The 23,863-nt window shown below is 43.2% G+C and overlaps 1 protein-coding gene across 11 annotated transcripts in view; it reads left to right on the top strand.

Moving 5' to 3' along the window:
- The window catches only part of ENAH (ENAH actin regulator), a 171,905-nt gene that overhangs the window by 66,932 nt on the left and 81,110 nt on the right, over positions 1-23,863 (top strand). For all 11 annotated transcript variants that reach the window (XM_054021362.1, XM_054021360.1, XM_054021368.1 and 8 more), the window contains exon 3: positions 23,075-23,252. In XM_054021362.1, coding sequence (XP_053877337.1) covers positions 23,075-23,252 — 178 coding nt within the window. The remainder of the gene's footprint in view (positions 1-23,074; positions 23,253-23,863) is intronic.

Here is a 23,863-nt window from a genome sequence, read left to right as displayed (position 1 = left end):
CCTGCTGCTCCTGACTTCAGCCCTGTGGGGGGCACCGGGGATCAGGGCTTCAACCCCGCGGCTTCTGGCTTCAGCCCTGCGGGAAGTGCTGGGGCTCAGGCTCTGGGTTTTAGCTGTGGGGCCTTGCGGACCCCCCTGAAAGGGTTCGTAGACCCCCTGTTGAGAACTTTTGCTGTAGAGCACACCAAGCTTTACTTAGGGTGGCCTCCAACCTGAGCTAAGAGGCGGAGGAGTTGGCAGAGCCATCAGACACCCTGTTGGACGTGTTAACGGCAGCAGCTCTGGCGAGGGTCTCATTACCAGTGCATGACGGAGTATTAAGAATTGCTAAGTCACTCTGGCAAACCCCTTCATCTGTTCTGCCAACATCCAAATGGGTGGAAAAGTAGTACTGTGTCCCTGCCATAGAGTTTGAATATCAGCATACCCACCTGCCTCCAGAATCGCTGCTAGTATCGCCAGCCAACAAAAGGGATAGGCAGGGTCAGGCGAGCGCCACATCTAAAAAGAAAGACACAAAGAGACTTGGCCTTTTTGGCAGGAAAGTTTATCCGACCTCCAGTCTCCAGTTCAGGGTGTCTAACCACCAGGCCCTGTGGGGGAGATACAATTTTAAGTTATGGGATTCCCTCAATAAATTAAACTCCCTGCTGCAGGAATTTGCAGCCATCCTGGAGGACGGCAAGCGGTGGTGAGGGGCTCTCTCCAGATGGCATGGGATGTGGCTGACTCAGCAACCAGAGTCATTGCCTTGGTAATGAGGTGCAGTTTGTGGCTGCAAGCCTCGGGGGTCTCCCAGAAAATGCAGTTGTGCACCTAGGACCTTCCCTTTGAAGGGAATGTGCTCTTTTCGGAGCAGACAGATGCAAGGCTGCATGGCCTGAAGGATTCTCAGGTTATCCTGAGTTCGCTTGGCCTTTACACGCCGCAAGCTGCGAGGAAGCAGTTCCCGCTGCCTTCACCATCCAGGTCATGGGGGCTTCCTCGACAGTATGCTGTTAAGAGAAAGGAGAGAGACAAAGGGTTTAAACATAGTCGTCCCTCTTCCTCTCATTTGCCAGCCCAATGTGGTCCCGTGAGACATCAGGGAGGTTCGAGACAGGCATTTTGAAGGTGCGTACGAGAACTGTGCCCCAGTCGAATTTCATGATCTCTCCCCCTCCCCCTCCCCACTTTATTTCTCAAACAGTTTGTCCCTTCTGGTCAGCTTGATCTCAAGTAACCACAGAGTGGTGGGTGCTCAGCACAATATCCCTTGGCTACATCCTACAGTACAGTGAACAGTTTTCACTTTTATGGCTTCAGTTCCTACAAAGAATAGACACCAGCTACAGCTAAGGATGTTGATCCCGAATTAACAAAAAGTGGATATGTTTTCCTAAATCCTCTCTCTTTGCTAAAATATTACATGACTTTTTCTTCTCCAAACCATTCATGAAAGCTTCCTTGTAGGATAGCTTCAGTATTTTTATAAAATAATCGTCAGTGACTGATAGGTGTGCAAAAAGTCATGCAGTAGGATAGTCTGAAAAAGTCTCCCCAGAAATAGACTTGTCCAGCTCCAAAACTGACAGAACAGAGTCTATATGAAAGATTAAGTTGCCCAGTTCCTGAGAGCAAGGACTATAGAACCAGAAACTCTGACGGGAGTCCCAATCTACTCATCACTTTATAGTATCCAAAAGAAGCTGTAGTGTGCTATTGGGATTGAAATATGCGCCAAAAAACAATACTCCACAGCTTTATAGATGGTTCATTTAATATGTTCAACGATCTTCAGAGAACATCTCATGAAATAAGTATTTGCATGTGTTGACCAGCCTCCACATCTCACAAGATTTGCATATAAGAATCTAGTACTTAATATGAGCCTCTACTTGCCTGAGGAGCTCATCCAAGCACCTGATGGAAGCTTTACCCAGTATTTAAAACTACCTATTCTTGAATGGCCTCATTTGAGCTCCAGGTCAGGGTGCCAAGTATCCATCCAACTTTCTGCAAACATGGATTCATCATAAACCATGAAGTTATTCAGGTTTTTTTTAATTTTTACAGGCTTGCGATTGGAATTAGCTCCAAAAAGATTATTTCTTTGCCATTCTTACTTGCACTCAAATGAATTTTAGTTCTGCTGTTTCTCTTTGAAGTCTGTTTCTGAAGTTTTTTTGTTCAATGACAGTGACTTTTAAATCTGTAATAGAATGACCAGGGAGATTGAAGTGTTCACTTACTGGCTTGTGTATGTTACCATTCCTGATGTCCGATTTGTGTCCATTTATTCTTTTGCGGAGGGACTGTTACCAGGAATGGTAACATACAGAAGCCAGTAAGTGAACACTTCAATCTCCCTGGTCATTCTATTACAGATTTAAAAGTCACTGTCATTGAACAAAAAAACTTCAGAAACAGACTTCAAAGAGAAACAGCAGAACTAAAATTCATTTGCAAATTCAACACCATTAATCTGGGCTTGAATAGGGATTGGGAGTGGCTGGCTCACTACAGAAGCAGCTTTTCCTCTCCTGGAATTGACACCTCCTCATCTATTATTGGGAGTGGACTACATCCACCCTGATTGAATTGGCCCTGTCAACACTGGTTCTCCACTTGTGAAGTAACTCCCTGCTCTCCATGTGTCAGTATATAATGCCTGCATCTGTAGCTTTCACTCTATGCATCCGAAGAAGTGAGGTTTTTACTCACGAAAGCTTATGCCCAAATAAATCTGTTAGTCTTTAAGGTGCCACCAGACTCCTTGTTGTTTTTGTAGATACAGACTAACACGGCTACCCCCTGATACTTGACTTGCATGATAAAGATTGCACGACAGTACTTGTGAGATGAATTGAAAAATACGATTTCTTTTGTTTACCATTTTTACAGTACAAATATTAGTAATAAAAATAATATAAAGTGAGCACTGTACACTTTGTATTCTGTGTTGTAATTGAAATCAATAGATTTGAAAATGTAGAAAAACATCAAAAAATAGTTGGTATTCTATTGTTTAACAGTGCGAATAAAAGTGTGATTAATTTTTTTAATCACAATTTTTTGGAGTTAATCTTTTGAGTTAAACTGTTTAATTGACAGCACTACTTCTTATGTGAGTGAATTTCTACTATATTAGTAGAGATGATTCTCTTGTATGTAGTATATGAGTGATTTTAATCTCTGAAATAGGGCTTCTAAATTATTACATGGAATGCTTCCAAGTGCAGATGTCTTAAGTATAGAAAGTTGTTGTAACCAGGAACTGACATCACTTTTCATTTCATTTATTTCTGTTTTGAGGTGATTAAGGTTAAACTAGGTCAACTCAAATAAGTTATCCTTTTCTTCCTGCTGCTGCTACAACATATTTACATGTTTCTTCCCTATATTCCCAGTTTGTCTCCTTTTACAAAAAATAGTTTTTTCTGATTCGCTAACTATAACCTTTCTGTAATATTACTGCTTTAATTTTAACTTATGGATGAGACTGTCAGTAGCTGTAAACACCTTTAGAGATACTGTGTAAGGTTTGTTAGAATGGCAGTGGAAGGCAACTAAAATAATCACTATGATTAAAAGAACTATGATTAAAATAATGGCAGAAAAGGCTCAGCACTTTACACCTGAGTTTTGGATGTCTACCAAGAGTATTTGTCCGCTTGTGGATGGTGAATTCTTAACTTGGTGAGATAATGTAAAGTATCACTGATATGTCAGTGTCTAAATTTGACTTCAGTGACAAGGGGGCTAGGAAACAATTACATCTTTGGATTTAGATACAATTTTTTAATCTCAAATACGTTCATAAAATGATTGTTTCACCCTGGAGTTACAGATGTAAATGTAGTGTGCCATGGGAATAAAACTGCCTAGGAGGCTGTAAAGAAATTGCTTTAGAATAGGGTTTTGCAAACGTTGGTACATGTAGTGTTGGTGGTATGTGAGCTTGTTGAAATTGGTACGATAAACAGTTTTAAAAAATGTGTTTGAAACTGAAAGTTGTCATGTACACTGCAGTGCACAAGAAAACTCCTGAGAGTGCATTTTGCTTCTTCTAGCTGCTTTAAGTCATAATGGGGAATAACACTTGCCATCCATGCTGGCATAGTAGTTTTTTTAGCGATATGTTGTGCGCAGTGGCTGTGCAGATGGGTGCTGTATTCTCATCTGGCCCACAGCAGGCTGGATTTCTGCTAGGCAAAGTCTTCAGCCTTGTGCCAACCCACAAAGCTTGAGCTCCTGAGGCAGATTTGTGAAGTTACCTATCATGTCGCAAGTGCTCGTCTCACCTGAAAAAACACAAGCATACAAGGCTGGTTAGAGTGGCTGCAAAACTGGGACTACCTGTGACTGCCAAGGTCAAAAGGCATCCACACAGGAAGCTGCTGCAATGCAGGGAGTTCCCTTTTCAGACCTTGCCCTGCAGGACTGGGATGCAGACCAATTCCTTTCTGTTTCTGCAGGGAAGTTGAGAGGTGGTTGAGTGCGGTGGATAAAAGCCTGTGGACTAAAGAGTCGGTTCTTCAGCAGCAGAGTAGCTGGCTGGCTGCAATTTGAGCCTCCTAGCAGGGGGAGCCACTGTGCTGTTTGCCCAGCATTTTAGGCATTAAGGGGCCTTGCCTGGGTGAGAGTCGGAGCTGCTGAGGACCAAGAGGCCTCCTGGAGCTGAAGCTACCTTTTGACCAGATAAAGGACCCCATTGCCAGCCAAGACTTCCCTACCTCTCTACCCTTTCCTGTCTGAACCCTCTGTCCTTTTATGCACACACCTGTTTCATTAATGGCACTTTATTTTGTTTTCTTTGAGAGCTATACAAACATTTTGTATTTCTCTTAACTTACATTTTCTAGTGTGAATTTTGGCTTGTTCAACAATAATCCAGATGAGAATTAGCAGGAACTCTGAACTTAAATTAGACAAGTTAAAAAAGTCAAGCCATTGAATGTAGTTCAGCCACATATCAAAATATATCAAGATGTCATTTATGACACATTTAATTGTTTCTTGTCATTTGAGTAAGACAAAAGACAAATAATGGCTGCTTCATATTTCTTTTGATGCATTGTCTAAAAACCTGAGATGTTTAAAAAGGTTACAATTGACCATTTTAACCTACCTTAAGCGATTATGTTACGATAGAGTCTGGGAATACTTCTGTTAAGCCTATTAAGGCCTAAAATAAATGTGCACAAAAAGGACAAGTTTACATATGGTACTTTGAACATTATTTTTCAAAGAAGATGGTACGTGAACTAATAAAGTTTGGAAATTGCAGCTCCAACATATTTTTTAAAAGAAGCTATTCATCCAGATGTGGAAGTAAAATAGAAGGGAATATCTTACTGAAGGTGTACTAGGGCAATCTTTACTAGGCACTGTTTTTCAATTGCAAAAAGGGGGGCTTTGAGAGGGGTTGCCATCCTTTTGATTGGTGTTTGAGAGGTGGATAGCGTAGTGTAGCAATCTAAAATACCGATATTGCTACGTATGTGTGTTGGGGATTGGGGAGAGAGGCTTTCACTTTAAAAGTGAACCTCATTTCAATTTAATTTTTATGTAATTTACTTTTATATCGACAGCAGTCCAGTTATTCAGCTAAGAAAGATTTAAAAGTTTGGAGGAGAAAATAGGTATTAAATACAACTAAAACTTAATTACAGTAGCCTTGGCGCTTTACTTTGCATGCGTATACTTAAGGTTTATCTACACCAAGAGGCTTTTTTGCACTAACGTTTGTTTTTCAAATTAAAATATCCTGGGTCCACATGATGCAATTCTTCTTTCAAATTAACCAGCCAATAACTGAAAATTGGATAACCTACTTTGAAAATGGATTTAGTTAATTTTGTAACGAGTTAGTGTGTTAAGTTCATGTGAATGCATCTGTATTTTGAACTAAATTGGCAGTCCAACTACTATCCCACACTGCATGGCATCACACCAGAGTCTACTTCTCTCTTTGCCTGTGTGCTCTATAATGCTCTGGAGTCATATGGATGAAATGTTATATCCCTATTTAAATGTTGCAACTAGGATCACCCCATTTGTGATTATACACTCCTGGAGCCACATACCTTTCTCATTATTTTAGCACTGCTACAGCAGCCATGCCTCACACATCCTCATAGTGTCATGAAGAGGTGATATATTTCCTCACAATTTGGGGAGGGGAGTCTGACTCAATAGTTGATTGTTGACCCTTATATTTTAATAGTCCATGAGCCCCAGCAGGGCTGGCACCCACTCCCAAACCCCATTTCTCATCCTTTTCCCCACTTCCTCTCAGTTGACTGCTGTGGCCTCATCCACCTCCCATCCCATTCAAGCTGTTGGCACTGTGATGGGTTTAAATAAAGAGACATAAATTACAGAACCAGATGTAATAAAAATAAGGTAATATAAAAAGTACTTTGAACAGTGGCCTGAATTTTCAGCTCTACGTAGAATTTTGTGAGGTATACTTCCCAAAGTGAGGGATCTAAAAGGCATAGAAATTATAAGGCATTCGGCTAGGTGTAATCAGACTGCCAGCATTGCTAACCCCTTCTATTCTCAACAATTATTGCTGAACTCTATTTATTTTTCAGTGCACTTTGTAAATGTCTGTAGGTGACACAAAACAGAATTTAAGGCAAAGAAGCCATTCTGTTCTGTCATAAACATTGCACGGTGACTTGTATCAGGTTAATATCCTCCAAAGCAAGCACCCCATCGCCCACCCCAATGACAAGCCCTTTACCCTTTCTGCCCACCCTGCCACTCACCACACCAGCAACCTATAATAAGAACAGGACCTCTATGCAAAAGGGAAGTAACATGGAAAACGTCTTGCCATTTTCAAGCCCATCCCAGTATGGGAAGAAGCTATAGGAATGGCCTTCCAAAACTGAGGAAATTTTTTTTCATTGTTGGCATGGAAACTGGAATTTGTACAGTATCTACTCGTTCTATTTCTCAGTTGCCCAGCTTCTGCAACTGAAGCCCCAAAACCCCGAAAGGATAGGAATGTTGTCTACTACAAAGAGCCTGGCAAATCTGTGTCAAGAAAAGGAAGACAAGGATGAAATGTTTGACCTTTTGTCTCCTACACATGAGAGGAGCAAGAAGACATAGGACTGGAGGGAAGTTCTCATTGTGGAGAAGGAGAAAGAGCTGAAAGGGGAAGCCATAGAAAAAGACAGGAACCTGCAGAAGCAGACAGCTTTGCTGGAGAACATGTTAATGCAATATTAGCTCCTACAGCTATAATCACATCTCAGCCATGTTTTGCAATCCATGGCAACAGAGCTTACTTGGGAGCAGCGGTATGCTTTCCAAAATTCCAGTCACAGGCACTTCTCTCCCCACTCCACACCCCCAGACAGAGAAAACAGCTAAATCTGGGACTCCACCTTCATGTGGACAACCACAAATAATGGCATCTTCCCTTGTCATTCTAAACCTCGGGGAAAGACAACAGGCAGAAATCCCGCACCTTATCGTGTTTGTGAACAGTGCAACTGCAAATGTGTGCACTCAGTACTTTTAAGGATGTTTCACATGTTTTTTTTATTCTGAAATTTACATTGTTTAATTTTTGTGGTTTGTGAGTATGGTTAAAGATTGCACAGACTTGTTCAGTTAAGGCTTTATTGTTTGCACTATTTGATATTTATTAAAGTTTTTAATGTAAACTTTGAGCTTTTCTGAAAAATAATTACACGTCCCTTAAATACAACAAATGATTTTTCAATAGACTGTTGTGCAAAGCCTTTATAAAACAGTTGAGCCACAAAACACTACAACTAACACACAATGCAATGAAACAAAACAAGAAAGCAAAATAAAATATCATTTCAGCATTTTCAGCCCTTAGTTCAAAGTAGGGAGCACACAGCATCCCTGACAATGTGGCCTCTGGTGATTTGCTGCAGTTTGCAGAGGAATGCTATCTCACTGCTCATAACCCACTGAAAGTCTATTCACTTCTACCTCCCACATATCAGTGGGACTCTGTCCATTATTCTCACAGATGTGCAAAATACAGCAAGCAGTTGTAACACAGGGCAGATATTGCTCAGCAGCCTCGAGTCTTATTAGACATCCCCACTTCCCTTTCAGCCCTCCAAATGCACGCTCCGCTGTCATCTTGAAGCTTCTCAAGGTATAGAAGAACAAGTCCTTTCTCCTGTCCGTGTTCAGTAAAAGACTTGGCAAGCCACAGAAGCAGAGAGTAAGCTGGGTTTCCCAGAATGACGGGGAATCACAACACCATTAATGTCCATAGTGATCTTGTTAGCAGAAGTTCAATTTTTCATTAGGGAAAACAGATGGGAATTTCAAAAGATCCTCACATCATGGACCTTTCCAGAGCACCCCACATTAATATTGTTGAATGATCAAACAGGCCTTGGAGTAATACACGGAGAAATAACCCTTTTTATTTATAAATCTTGAGGCCTGATGCGGGGGGCAAAAATGGGTCCTGTCAATGTCCCCAGCACAATTTGGGAATCCCAAGCATGCAAATCCATCAATAACATCCTGAGCATTGTTGGCCCACCCAATCAGCACCTTCTTTTTGGTATGACACCTATATGACAGCTCCAACAGTCAACCTAAGAAACCAAATTGGTTAGTCACTGACTGAAAGCTGTCAGGGTGTTGAGCTTCCAGATGGGAATGCCCACATATTTCTCCTTGTTTAGAGGAGGATTCATGTTGGTGTTCTGATGCTGTACATTTGTGGTGAGCTCCCTGCAGATCTCTAGGAAAGTGGCCTTTGTCATCTGAAATTCTGCTAGTCATCCCCAGGATTCCATCACTTTCCTTTCCTACCAGTTACTGCTCATTTCACAAGTCCAGAAACTGCTCTGCAGTAAGTGAAGTTGCTCCAAGAAAAGATCATCCACAAGTAGCTGCTTGACCTCCTCCTCCTCCTTTAGCCAGATCAGCTTGGTAGTGTGACAGCTAGCCTCCAAAGCAGCCATCACTTGGAAGCATGATCTCAAATACATGTGCAGCAGCCTCTGTATTAGTAAATGTCAGGATCATGGCATGCAGAAGTGATCCCGCCATGCTGGTTAACAGAGGTTTTGAAAATGATGCCAGGTTGTAAAAGGCAGTTAAATGATGGGATATCCGGGGAAGAATCATGGAAACTCGCAAGTATGATCCCAAATCCCAGAATTCCAATGGCTTCTAACATGTATTCTACACTATATCCCAAGAAACATCCCAGAGTGCATAGAGGCCAGCATCGGGACAAAGCACCATAGGATACTCATCCAGAATACTGATTACTTATTTTAGGAAAAAAAGTCAGTGCTTTGTGTACACGCTCACTGAGGGGGAAGCAGGTGACAGCTGGTTTTGTGGATGCAGTTATTGTAGTATGTTGTTACACAACAGTTTGTGCACAAAAACATTTGCAAAAACTTTCTCATTTTGGCAAGTCCTTAGGATTTCTTTATCCTTCATGACAAAGATGAGGAGAGTTAAGGCCCTCATTGTCTAATTGAAACCACCTTTCTTGAGCTGTGATTGATCTACCTAACCATCTCTTCTCTGCCACATAAAACATCATTTACTGAGGACTCTGTTTTTATTATTGTAACATAACAAGTACCTACAGGGAGGCGAGAGCTATTAGATCTTTTTAGTTAAGCTTTTTTCTATTCTTTGCCTTCTCGGTCTTTTATGAAGTCTTTATGGTGTGTACTGGTCCAGTGTAGTATGTCTGACAAACATTTCTTAGGCCATGACTACACTGGCATGTTTTACCAGTATGACACCCATTGCGGTTACTCTTATTCTGATGAAAGAGCAACTTTTTTCCAAGCAACATAGTGAATCAAAAAAGGCAGTCATACTGGAATAAGTGTCTGCATGAGGTGGGGTGGGGTTAATGCTGGTACATTTGTTTAAATTAACATCCTAGTTTATACTAGCATAACTTTCCCCTATAATCAAGTCTTTAGAATAACTTAAACTAAGTTTTACATCTCTTGCATGGAGAAGGTGGCATCCTAGGCTTTGAGAGTCAAGAAATGGTTTAGCTCCACCACTCTTTCAACACCATAGAGCAGTGGTCCCCAGAACGGTGGGCCGTGCCCCTTAAGGGGCTGTGCAGGAACATCAAGGGGGGTGCTGCAGGGCCCAGGCCAATCCCCACGTGGGGTGGGGAGGGAACACCACCCAGCCCTGCTCTGCTCCCAGCTCCACTCCGGCGCTGTTCCTGGCCACAGCTGCAGCTCTGTTCCCAGCCACAGCTTGGCTTTTGGCCCAAGGGACCTCGGACACATTCCATTACTGATGGGGGGGGGGAGGGGTTTCGAGAGGAAAAGTTTGGGCACCAATGCTATTGGAGGGTGATGTGAAAGTAGTACTCTTGTATTGGGTATCTCATCAACATTCAGTTGTCCATGAAAGTGAATGTAGTGAGAAGCAAAAGTGACAAAACTCATTTATGTTTAACTATTTTCTGGCAGTTCTCATTGAGATGGTTAAAGGGAAGCTGTCAAAGGTGCAGCTCTCCCTTTTTTCAGTCCTTGTAAATTAAATCTAATAGACATATACAGATTTAGTTTGGAGTTTTTGTCTTCTGCTACTACTGTGTTTGACATCCAGAGAACAACTGACTCATGGTAATGCATCAGGATAAACTTGTATGTTAAGATCTAGATGCACATGCTGCTTCTAATTCACTGATTATGCATGTGAATCCATGGAAACTGAATATGGTTTTTGTTCAGACACTACTGTGCTGTGGAAGGGCACATTTGCCTTACAGAAATCACTTTGGGAACCTGAGGACATGTCTAAAGCTTTAGCCTCGTTGTGCAACTTAATTGCAACACAGTCAATGCTACAAAATTTATCCTTCTGTATTCTAGTCAGGAGACAACCATGTTGTAATAAGGTCCCCAACTCAGTTTCTGTAGTGTAGGTGATGCCCTAAAACTATGCCATGTGCTTTGGACAAAAATCATTAAATAAGCAAAATCAAGTACAATACCTTCATTTTTGTTTTTTTCTACAAAGAATAAGTAGATGTTAATCTCTCTAGTGTTAAAATAATTCCACTATACGGGCAAGGTATTTTACGTCTGTCAAAGTTTGACAAATTTTCATTTAAAAGAAAAAAAAATACAGAAATATTAATTGGACTATCTTTCTCTGAAGCTGAACTAAATTTAAGGTGTGAAATAATACAGTATTTAGGATTGACAGTCTTCCATGAAGCAAAATGTGCATGCTGATACGCTAGTTCCTGTCATGTTGTGATTTGTGAAATTACTTTGCTGTAGATCTAACTCAACTGGTAGAATTACAGATGACTCTGAGATTGCCGTTAACTGTCTAAACTTTTTTTAAATCAAAGAATCATAGGACTGGAAGGGACCTCGAGAGGTCATCTAGTCCAGTCCCCTGCTCTCATGGCAGGACTAAGTATTATCTAGACCATCCCTGACAGGTGTTTGTCTAACCTGCTCTTAAAAATCTCCAATGATGGAGATTCCACAACCTCCCTAGGCAATTTATCCCAGTATTTAACCACCCTGACAGGAAGTTTTTCCTAATGTCCAACCTAAACTTCCCCTGCCGCAATTTAAGCCCATTGCTTCTTGTCCTGTCCTCAGAAATTAACTATTTCTCTCCCTCCTTGTAACAACCTTTTATGTACTTGAAAACTGTTATGTCCCTTCTCGATCTTCTCTTTTCCAGACTAAACAAACCCTATTTTTCCAATCTTCCCTCATAGGTCATGCTTTCTAAACCTATAATCATTTTTTGTTGCTCTTCTCTGGACTTTCTCCAATTTGTCCACATCGTTCCTGGAATGTGGTGCCCAGAACTGGACACACTACTCCAGTTGAGGCCTAATCAGCGCGGAGTAGAGCAAAAGAATTACTTTGTGTCTTGCTTACGACACTTCTGCTAATACATCTCAGAATGATGTTCGCTTTTTTTCTTTTTTGCAACAGCGTTATACTGTTGACTCATATGTAGCTTGTGGTCCACTATGACCCCCAGATCCCTATCCACAGTACTCCTTCCTAGGCAGTCATTTCCCATTTTGTATGTGTGCAACTGAGTGTTCCTTCCTAAGGCCTGGTCCCCACTAAGCCCCCACTTCGGACTAAGGTACGCAAATTCAGCTACGTTAATAACGTAGCTGAATTCGAAGTACCTTAGTCCAAACTTTCCGCGGGTCCAGACGCGGCAGGAAGGCTCCCCCGTCGATGCCGCGTACTCCTCTCGGCGAGCTGGAGTACCGGCGTCGACGGCGAGCACTTCCGGGATCGATTTATCGCGTCTTAACCAGACGCGATAAATCGATCCCAGAACATCGATTGCCTGCCGCCGGACCCTCCGGTAAGTGAAGACGTACCCTAAGTGGAGTACTTTGCATTTGTCCTTATTGAATTTCATCCTGTTTATTTCAGACCATTTCTCCAGTTTCTCCACATCAAAACCCCTCCCAGCTTGGTATCATCTGTAAACTTTGTGTACTCTGTATGCCATTATCTGAATCAGGGGTTCTCAAACTTCATTGCACCGCGAGCCCCTTTTGACAACAAAAATTACTACACGACCCCAGGAGGGGAGACTGACGCCTGCGCTCGCCCGAGTCCAATCACCCTGGATGCGGAGGACAAAGCTGAAGCTCAAGGTCTGCAGCCCTGGGAAGGGGGCCTGAGCCCTGCCACCCAGGGCTGAATCCCTCGGGCTTCAACTTCCGCTCCAGGCGGTGGGGCTCAGGCTTCGGCTTCAGCTTCGAACCCCAGCAGTCCTAGCAATAGCAACCCTATTAAAATGGGGTCACGACCCACTTTGAGGTCATGACCCACAGTTTGAGAATTACAGGAGTACTTGTGGCACCTTAGAGACTAACTCCTGTTCTTCTGTTTGCGGATACAGACTAACACGGCTGCTACTCTGAAACCTGAAGTTTGAGAATTGCTAATCTAAATCATTGATGACAATATTGAACAGAACCAGACCCATCACTGATCCCTGCGGGACCCCACTCATTATGTCTTTCCAGCATGACCGTGAACCACTGATAACTACTCTCTGGGAATGGTTTTTCAACCAGTTTTGCACCCACCTTAGTAGCTCCATCTAGGTTGTATTTTCCCAGTTTGTTTATGAGAAGGTCATATGAGACAGTATCGAAAGCTTTACTAAAATCAAGATATACCAGGTCTACCGCTTTCCCCCCGCGCCCCTCTCCTCCCACCCCCCCCATCCACAAGGCTTGTTACCTTGTCAAAGAAAGCTATCAGGTTGGTTTGACACTATTTGTTCTTGACAAATCCATGCTGACTGTCACTTATCACCTTATTATCTTTCAGATGTTTGCAAATTGATTGCTTAATTATTTGCTTCATTATCTTTCCGGGTACAGAAGTTAAATGGACAGGTCTGTAATTCCCCAGGTCATCCTTATTTCCCTTTTTATAGATTGGCACTATATTTGCCCTTTTCCAGTCATCTGGAATCTCTCCTGTCTTCCGTGACTTTTCAAAGATAATCGCTAACGGGTCAGATATCGCCTCAGTCAGCAACTTGAGTATTCTAGGATGCATTTCATCAGGCCCTGGTGACCTGAAGACATCTAACTTGTCTAAGTAATTTTTAACTTGTTCTTTTCCTATTTTAGCCTCTGAGCCTACCTCATTTTCACTGACATTCACTATGTTAGATGTCCAAACACCACCAACCTTCTTGGTGAAAACCGAAACGAAGTCATTAAGCACCTCTGCCATTTCCACATTTTCTGTTATTTCCCTCCCTTATTGAGTAATGGGCCTGCCCTGTCCTTGGTTTTCCTCTTGCTTCTAATGTATAATAGCTGAGATGTTGCTATGTTAACCGTGGAGTCTTGATAGGAAAAAACACTAATGAAATTCAATGCTTGATGGATTCTGTTTTTGTTATGCAGATTGTGTTGAAGCTTAGTTATAGGTTGATCTTGATATATTTTATACAGATCTTTGTATAATTACCTGATTACTTATCTGGATGTGTATATTGTGGGGACAATACTGGTTTAATTGTGAACTTCTGTAACTTAAAATGGTTTGTCCTCACTAACGGCATTTGACTGAAATATTAAAAATAGTACTAGAAAGGAGGTCAATTTTTCTCATGTTCCATCTCTAATTTTATATATCAATATTTTTTATAACTAATGGGTCTTTTTTCAGATATTTCACTGCTGACCATGCAAATTAATTGTCTGATAAACCTATGGCAAAAATTGATAGTGTATTCGGTATGCATTCTAAAACTGCATGATAAATGGCTGTGTTTGGGAACTTTAATAAATAGTAAAATAATGCATCTTAAGGCATACTTGACAAATTTACTTTGACTTTACAATATCCCCACTTTCCAATATAAAATGACAGTTACTGATGGTGGTATGGTCAGTCATGTTTCTGATCTTGACAGGTGCATTTTGTTCAGTCTCCTGTAACTTCAAAAAAACCCCTGCTATTGGATTATAAATGCTTTGTTTGGCAGTGTTGGTTTTAAATAAATTTTCATTTATAAAAATATCAACTTAGCTAAGGTTGCTAGAGTGAATAGTATAACCTTTATAGAAAATATCTAGGAACTATTTCAAAAACAAAAATACTGAATTTTAATGTATGCACATGATAAACTAAGGCAACATTCTGTTGCTCTTATAGTTAATGATTTACTTAGTATTAATGTCAGCATTTACATTATACATTCCAATTACATTGTTTGATTCTCAAGGTATGTATGAAAACTGTTAACCTACTTGTCACTAATCTGTGGCTATCATGTCCCATGAAAAGTGTATATTGATGCGTATATTGAAAATTCACTGGTACTATACATTTTGTGAATTAGACCTAATGTGGTTATGGGAATGTTTCTGGTGAATTTTCACATCAATATTAAGCAAATGCATAAACTACAACAATAATAGAATGTTACCTTAACTGATCACTTCCATACTTCTCAAGGTTTAGCTTTAACAGCAGTAAACTTACTAAATAAGGGCTAGAACTTGAGTATAACTACCTTAACTGTAAATTAATGCAGATGTACATTGGGGAATTTCAATTAAAGAAATATGGACAAAATGCAGTTTTAGTTAAACTGGTGTGACTGTAGACATAACTATTGATATTACTGTGGTTTTAAGCTGATGTAATGGAAGCAGAATAAGGTCCATGTTTTCTCAAATAGATAAAGGTAGAAAGTCTTCTATTCTGGAAATCTCTTACCATGTTTGCATACAAAACTTTGTGGTCTGAGCCCATAAAATCTTTTAATAATGCAGTTCTACTCTGTAAAATGTCTTTGGTATCACACAGGTACATATTTTTGGTATTAATGGCTTTCAGATCAACTCCGAGCAGTTTACATGTAAAGATTTTGTTTCAAACTGCCAACCCTACAAACTCACTGTGGAATCTGAGGATATGTCTACACAGGGATTAAAAAACCCATGGCCGTCTTGGGTCAGCTGACTTGGGCTCGCAGGGCTCAGGATCCAGGGCTGAAAAATCGCTGTGTAGATGTTCAGATTTGGACTGGAGCCTGAGCTCCTGGACCCTGTGAGGATGGAGGTGTAATGGGCTCCCCCTGAGTGCCACCTGGACCTGGGGTACCACTGAGTACTCTGACCCACCAGCCTGGTCTCCCTCTCACACTGTACTGCTGTCCCAAGCTACAAAGCCCTCCAGCCTGCACTTTCACTAGCATACATACAGGTAGGGACACACCCAGCTGCAGTTACAAGCAGGCTCTCTGGCTAGACCAGGCATAGGAAGGTTGCTTTCCAGTTCTCAAGCACACACTACCTCTGGAGTATAAACCCCAAATTATACCATTTTGCGCTGCAGAGGGAACTTTACAGCGTGAGGGAGGGGGTGAATTTTATGAGCTTAATCTGGAGAGGAATATGCAACAGCCTTTTGCCCCGAATTATGATTCCCACACACCTTACTCCAACTCACTGGTTTGGACAGAGCAAAAACAAGTTTATTAACTACAAAAGATCAATTTTAAGTGATTATAAGAGATCAAAGCAGATTACCTAGCAAATAAACACAAAATGCAAACTAAACATAATATACTAAATAGATTGGATATGAATAGCAGATTCTCACCCTAAGGGTATGTCTACAGTACGAAATTAGGTCGAATTTATAGAAGCCGGTTTTATAGAAATCGGTTTTATACAGTCAATTGTGTGTGTCCCCACATAAAATGCTCTAAGTGCATTAAGTCAGCGGACCGCATCCACAGTACTGAGGCTACCGTCGACTTCCAGAGCGTTGCACTGTGGGTAGCTATCCCATAGTTCCCGCAGTCTTTGCCGCCCATTGGAATTCTGGGTTGAGATCCCAATGCCTGATGATGCAAAAACAGTGTAGCGGGGGGTTCTGGGCACATGTCGTCAGGCTCCTCCCCCTCTGTCAGAGCAACGGCAAACAATCGATTCGAGCCTTTTTACCTGTGCAGACAGCATACCACGACAAGCATGGAGCCCGCTCAGCTCAGCTCACCGTCACCATATGTCATCTGGGTGCCAGCAGATGTGGTACTGTATTGCTACACAGCAGCAGCTAATTGCCTTTTGGCAGTAGACGGTGCAGTATGACTGGTAGCCTTCATTGGCTATCTGGGTGCTGGCAGACATGGGGCTGCATTACTATACAGCAGCAGCTCCTTGCCTTCTGGCAGTGGATGGTGTATTACAATTGATATCCATCATCGTCGTATTCCTCAGTGAGTTCAGTCAGAGGCACCTGGGCAGATATGTTTTGTCTCCTGGAGACTCAGTCCTGCTGGCAGTCCTATTGAACCGTCTTGACGATGATGGTTAGCAGTCGTAATACAGCATTTTCTGCCAAGCACCCAGAAGATGCCGATGGCTATCAGTCATGCTGCACCATCTGCTGCCAGCTTAAGATCTAAAAAATAGATGGACCAGATTTGTTCTGTATTCATTTGCTTCCCCCTCCCTCTGTGAAATCAATGGCCTGCTAACCCAGGGTTTTGAGTTCAATCTTTGGGGGTGCCATTCTGTGTGACAGTTGTTTGTGTTTCTCCCTGATGCACAGCCACCTTTGTTGATTTTAATTCCCTGTAAGCCATGTCGTCACTCGCCCCTCCCTCCCCTCCGTCAGACAATAGTTTCTCACCTTTTTTCAGCCCAGATGCCATAGCACTGGGATCATGGAGCCTGCTGAGATCACCACGGCAATTATTAGCACTATGAACACCACGCGCATTGTCCTGGAGTATATGCAGAGCCAGAACATGCCAAAGCAAAACCAGGCAAGGAGGCGATTGCAGCGCGGCGACGAGAGTGATGAGGAAATTGACATGGACATAGACCTCTCACAAAGTACAGGCCCCAGCAATGTGCAAATCATGGTGTTACTGGGGCAGGTTCATGGCGTGGAATGCCGATTCTGGGCTGGGGAAACAAGCACAGACTGGTGGGACCACATCGTGTTGCAGGTGTGGGACGATTCCCAGTGGCTACGAAACATTCACATGCGAAAGGGCACTTTCATGGAACTTTGACTTGCTTTCCCCTGCCCTGAAGCGCCAGAATACCAAGATGAGAGCAGCCCTCACAGTTGAGAAGCCAGTGGCGATAGCCCTGTGGAAGCTTGCAACTCCAGACAGCTACCGGTCAGTCGGGAATCAATTCGGAGTGGGTAAATTTACTGTGGGGGCTGCTGTGATCCAAGTAGCCAACGCAATCAAAGACCGGCTGATATCAAGGGTAGTGACTCTGGGAAACGTGCAGGTCATAGTGGATGGCTTTGCTGCAGTGGGATTCCCAAACTGTGGTGGGGCGATAGACGGAACCCATATCCCTATCTTGTCACAGGAGCACCAAGCCACCGAGTACATAAACCGCAAGGGGTATTTTTCAATGCTGCTGCAAGCCCTGGTGGATCACAAGGGACATTAAACTAACATCAACGTGGGATGGCCAGGAAAGGTACATGATGTTCGTGTCTTCAGGAACTCTGGTCTGTTTCGAAAGCTGGAGGAAGGGACTTTCTTCCCGGACCAGAAAATAACCGTTGGGGATGTTGAAATGCCTATCGTTATCCTTGGGGACCCAGCCTACCCCTTAATGCCATGGCTCATGAAGCCGTACACAGGCAGCCTGGACAGTAGTCAGGACCTGTTCAGCTATAGGCTGAGCAAGTGTCGAATGGTGGTGGAATGTGCATTTGGATGTTTAAAAGCACGCTGGCGCAGTTTACTGACTCGGATAGAGCTCAGCGAAGCCAATATTCCAATTGTTATTGCTGCTTGCTGTGCGCTCCACAATATCTGTGAGAATAAGGGGGAGACATTTATGGCAGGGTGGGAGGTTGAGGCAAATCGCCTGGCCACTGATTACGCGCAGCCAGACACCAGGGCGGTTAGAAGAGTACAGCAGGGCGCGGTGCGCATCAGAGAAGCTTTGAAAACGAGTTTTGTGACTGGCCAGACTACGGTGTGAAACTTCTGTTTGTTTCTCCTTGATGAACCCTCCACCCCCCCCTTCACTCTACTTACCTGTAAACTAACCACCCTCCCCTCCCCCCTTCGAGCACCGCTTGCAGAGGCAATAAAGTCATTGTTACTTCACATTCATGCATTCTTTATTAATTCATCACACACTTAGGAGGATAACTGCCAAGGTAGCCCGGGAGGGGTTGGGGAGGAGGGAAGGAAAAGGACACACTGCAGTTTAAAACTTTAAAACTTATTAAAGGCCAGCCTTCTGATGCTCGGGCAATCATCTGGGGTGGAGTGACTGGGTGGCCAGAGGGGGGGGGCCCCCCACTGCTTTCTTGGGCGTCTGGGTGAGGAGGCTATGGAACTTGGGGAGGAGGGCTGTTGGTTACACAGGGGCTGTAGCGGCGGTCTCTGCTCCTGCTGCCTTTCCTGCAGCTCAACCATACGCTGGAGCATATCAGTTTGATGCTCCAGCAGCCAGAGCATCGACTCTTGCCTTCTGTCAGCAAGCTGACGCCACCGATCCTCTTCAGCCCGCCACTTGCTCTCTTCAGCCCGCGATTCAGCCCACCACCCCTCCTCTCATTCATATTGTACTTTTTTGCACTCTGACATTGACTGCCTCCACGCATTCTGCTGTGCTCTATCAGCGTGGGAGGACATCTGGAGCTCCGAGAACATATCATCCCGAGTCCGCCGTTTTCTCCTTCTAATCTTCACTAGCCTCTGTGAAGGAGAAACATTTGCAGCTGGTGGAGGAGAAGGGAGAGGTGGTTAAAAAAGACACATTTTAGAGAACAATGGGTACATTCTTTCACGTTAAATTTTGCTGTTCACATTACACAGCACATGTGCTTTCGTTACAAGGTCACATTTTTCCTCTTATATTGAGGGCCTGCCGGTTTGGTGTGAGAGATCACTCACGCAGTGCCAGGCAACAGATTTCGGCTTGCAGGCAGCCATGGTAAGCCACAGTCTTTTGGCTTTTTTAACCTTCTTAACATGTGGGAATGGCTTCAAACAGTAGTTTCCCATACCAAGGACCCGTTGGATTGGTCATTTAAAATGGGTTTGCAGTGTAAAAGGAGGGGCTGCGGTTTCCGGGTTAACATGCAGCACAAACCCAACTACCCCCCTCCCCACACACACACACCCAATTCTCTGGGATGATCACTTCACCCCTCCCCACACCGCGTGGCTAACAGCGGGGAACATTTCTGTTCAGCCGAGCAGGAACGGGCACCTCTGAATGTCCCCTTAATAAAATCATCCCATTTCAACCAGGTGACCGTGAATGATATCACTCTCCTGAGGATAACAAAGAGAGATAAGGCATGGATGTTGTCTGCATGCCAGCAAACACCGGGACCATACGCTGCCATGCTTTGTTGTGCAATGATTCCAGACTACGTGCTACTGGCCTGGCGTGGTAAAGTGTTCTACCATGGCGGGCGGGATAAGGCAGCCCTCCCCAGAAACCTTTTGCAAAGGCTTTGGGAGTACATGAAGGAGAGCTTTCTGGAGATGTCCTTGGAGGATTTCCGCTCCATCCCCATACATGTTAACAGACATTTCCAGTAGCTGTACTGGCCGTGATTGCCAGGGCAAATGAATCATTAAACACGCTTGCTTTTAAACCATGTGTAATATTTACAAAAGTACACTCACCAGAGGTCCCTTGTGTGCCCTCAGGGTCTGGGAGCACACCTTGGGTGAGTTCGGGGGTTACTGGTTCCAGGTCCAGGGTGATAAATATATCCTGGCTGTTGGGGAAACCGGTTTCTCCGCTTCCTTGCTGTGAGCTATCTTCATTGTCTTCATCATCATCATCATCATCTTCCTCGTACCCCGAACCTGCTTCCCTGTTTCATGATTCTCCATTGATGGAGTCAAAGCACACGATTGGGGTAGTGATGGCTGCACCCCCTAGCATGGCATGCAGCTCCACATAGAAGCGGCATGTTTGCAGCTCTGCCCCGGACCTTCCGTTTGCCTCTCTGGCTTTGTGGTAGGCTTGCCTTAGCGCCTTAATTTTCACGTGGCACTGCTGTGCGTCCCTGTTATGGCTTCTGTCCTTCATGGCCTTTGAGACTTTTTCTAATATTTTGAAATATTACTGCTGCTACAGAGTTCAGCTAGCACTGATTCGTCTCCCCATATGACGAGCAGATCCTGTACCTCCCGTTCTGTCTATGCTGGAGCTCTTTTGCGATCCTGGGACTCCATCATGGTTACCTGTGCTGATGAGCTCTGCGTGGTCACCTGTGCTCTCCACGCTGGGCAAACAGGAAATGAAATTCAAAAGTTCGCGGGGCTTTTCCTGTCTACCTGGTCATTGCATCTGAGTTGAGAGTGCTGTCCAGAGCGGTCACAATGAAGCACTGTGGGATAGCTCCCGGAGGCCAATAACGACGAATTCCGTCCACACTACCCCAAATCCGACCCGCAAAGGTCGATTTTAGCGCTAATCCCTTCGTTGGAGGTGGAGTAAAGAAACCGGTTTAAAGGGCCCTTTAAGTCAAAAAAAAGGGCTTCGTCGTGTGGACGTGTCCAGGCTTAATTCGATTTAATGCTGCTAAATTTGACCTAAACTCATAGTGTAGACCAGGCCTAAGAGATGATATAAGCAGGCTGCAGATTCTTAAGGGGCAAGCTGCACTTAGCACTTGCTTTACAGCCTGGAATCCCCAGGTGTTTCATTCTTAGGCTAAAAATCTCTGTAGCTTGTGTCCAGCACTTCCCCCAGTTCAGTCTTTGTTCCCCAGGTGTTTCCAGGGTTGTCTTGTGGGGAGCGAAGAACCGCAAATGATGTCATTTGCTGCCTTATATAGCTTTTGCATATGGCGGTAACCCTTTGTTTCAAAGCTTGGTTCCCAGACCGGTCGGTGGAAAATTACTGACATCCCAAGATGGAGTCTAGAGACATGTGGTCTCATCACACGTCCTTGTAGAGCGGGGGGGGGGGGGGGGGGGAAACTATGGCCCGGGGACCGGATCTGGCCCGCCAGCCATTTAAATCCGGCTGCCCAGCTCCCCCTGGGGAGCAGGGCCTGGGGCTTGCCCCTCTTCGGTGCACCGGCGCTCCAGCCGGGGAGCACAGTCAGGGGCAGCTCCATGTGGCTCCCAGAAGCAGCGGCGTGTGCCCCCTCCATCTCCTACGCATAGGGGCAGCCAGGGGTCTCCGCTTTGCCCCAAAAGTCCCATATCTGGCTGTCCCCTATTCAGGAACTGCAGAAGATTGCCATAAGACAGCTTCCCAAAGACTCCTTTGCAAGTCCTGATCTAGAGGGGTCTTCTGGAGCTGTGGCTGGAGAGATTCTGTGCAGCTCAGGAGCCTGGGTGACTGCCATAACTTTGGCCCCTGGATATATCTAAGTTATATCAGACACCTCACCAGTCCACAGAGCAGATCAGGATCAGGGAGGGCACCAAGATAGTTTAAAGAGTCACGGTGGTAACTTGCCAGGAATTCAAGGGTTGCACCATATTTGCATACACATTTATGTAGGATTTTAGTCTGGGGCAGTTGCATTTTTTCCTTTTATATGCTCTAAAGTATTATAAAACATATTATGAAGGTCACAGGGATATGAGGATCAATAAGAATGGTCACTGCTTTTATTTGTAAGCCAACTGATATGGTCTAGGGTAAATAATTGCTGTGTTTTAATGCAGACTTTTTTCATCATTGTAGTGACCCATATATAAGGCAACCCCCATCTCAGTATATTTGGAACACTTTAAACAGATCACTTAATGTACAGTGCTGCTCATTAGAAGACCACTTCCTTAGCCTTAGTTTTTTCTTAATCTCTTGAGTGGTACCTCCAGAGGCTTCACAAATAGCACCACTCTTATCTAACTTTCAACTTTGCTTGGCAGGCAAAGAGTGGTTAGCTGTCTAGAGTGGAGTCCATGTTAAACCTTGCAATTACCTGCCAAATGAGTTTAAATAAGCTTATCTCCTTGTTAAACTACCTATATCTACTTAGCACCCCCAAGAGCTCTCTAATTTTCTCCCTGCCTGCTATGCACAGAAAGCCACTCCACCAGACATGTTAAAGCTCAGAGACAGCCTTTTGGATTGTGGGTTGTAAACAACTTCTGATATCCAAGCATACACACATTCACAGTTTACAAGGTTATTCCTGATGAAATGGTCATAGAAAAAGCAGTTGACACTGAACTCTGAAGCTTAATGATAGCAAAGTAACACCCCACTGAGAGAAAAGGGGACAGTACATACTTCTCAAAGTCTGAAAGAAAACGGTGTCTTGGCTCACATCGGAAAGTTCATATAGTTAAAAGAAGTACAAAATTAAACCTTAAAATTATGCAGAAATTGACAGCCCCCAGGTTTTCACCGCAATGTTGGGACTTGGCTTAAAAGGAGAGGTTCACTTGGCCTTCTGATGAGTAGCTAAGTGTTGTTGTATCTCTTAGAAATGGGATGAAACATTTAAATAATCAAAAATGGCTACAGGAAAGTAATTAAAGCTCAGTTGTATTAGAAAAAAATCACAGTAAATATTTGAGACTTAAAATTTACTTACAAGTATTTACTTTGTCATTATAGGTGGTAATAAATTGTGCCATTCCAAAAGGATTGAAGTACAATCAAGCTACACAGACCTTCCACCAGTGGCGTGATGCTAGACAGGTGTATGGTCTTAACTTTGGCAGTAAAGAAGATGCCAATGTCTTCGCAAGTGCCATGATGCATGCCTTAGAAGTGTTGAATTCACAGGAAACTGGTAAGGCTTTTAAACTTTTTCCTCTGACTGCAAATTGTTCAAATATAGAGATTAGATGAAAAATGTAAACTGAAATTTTAATTTCTTGACCTTTCAGTGCCAAGTTTTGTGATTCTTAATGCACACTGAGTTTTTTAGTAGAGAAGATACTATTTATTTAGTATGGATGTGCCTCCAGAAACCTCAGTTGATTGTGTATTTATATGCCTAAACTCTCCTACCAGCTGGTGAATGTTTCAGCTTTGACTATCATTCACACAAGTACCATTCCTGAGAGCAGTTCATCTATTACTTGTGGAAATGTTTAAAATAAATTAAATATTAAATCTTAATTTTTCTTTCCTCAAGATGTTTTTGAGGATTTTCCTTTCTAGAGAAAATGTTGTGAATTTTATACAGATTTTTCTTTTTTTTTTTGTTATATAAGATCTTAATTTATTATGAAAAGGGGAAATCAAATGAAGAAAATCTAACATCTCTTCCCAATCCTGGGAGTTTAGCCCCCATGGATCCAGTGCTTTAAGTTGGTAAGCTTAATAGGCACATTGTTGTCTTAATTCCAGTTTCTCACTTTTAAAGAAGCCACTAGTAACAGGGAGTAACAACATCCT

The sequence above is a fragment of the Malaclemys terrapin genome, chromosome 3 (assembly GCF_027887155.1).
Source record: "Malaclemys terrapin pileata isolate rMalTer1 chromosome 3, rMalTer1.hap1, whole genome shotgun sequence".
In the NCBI taxonomy this organism is placed as follows: Eukaryota; Metazoa; Chordata; order Testudines; family Emydidae; genus Malaclemys; species Malaclemys terrapin.
The sequence above is the reverse complement of the archived record's forward strand: the minus strand, read 5'-3'. Positions and strand labels throughout refer to the sequence as shown.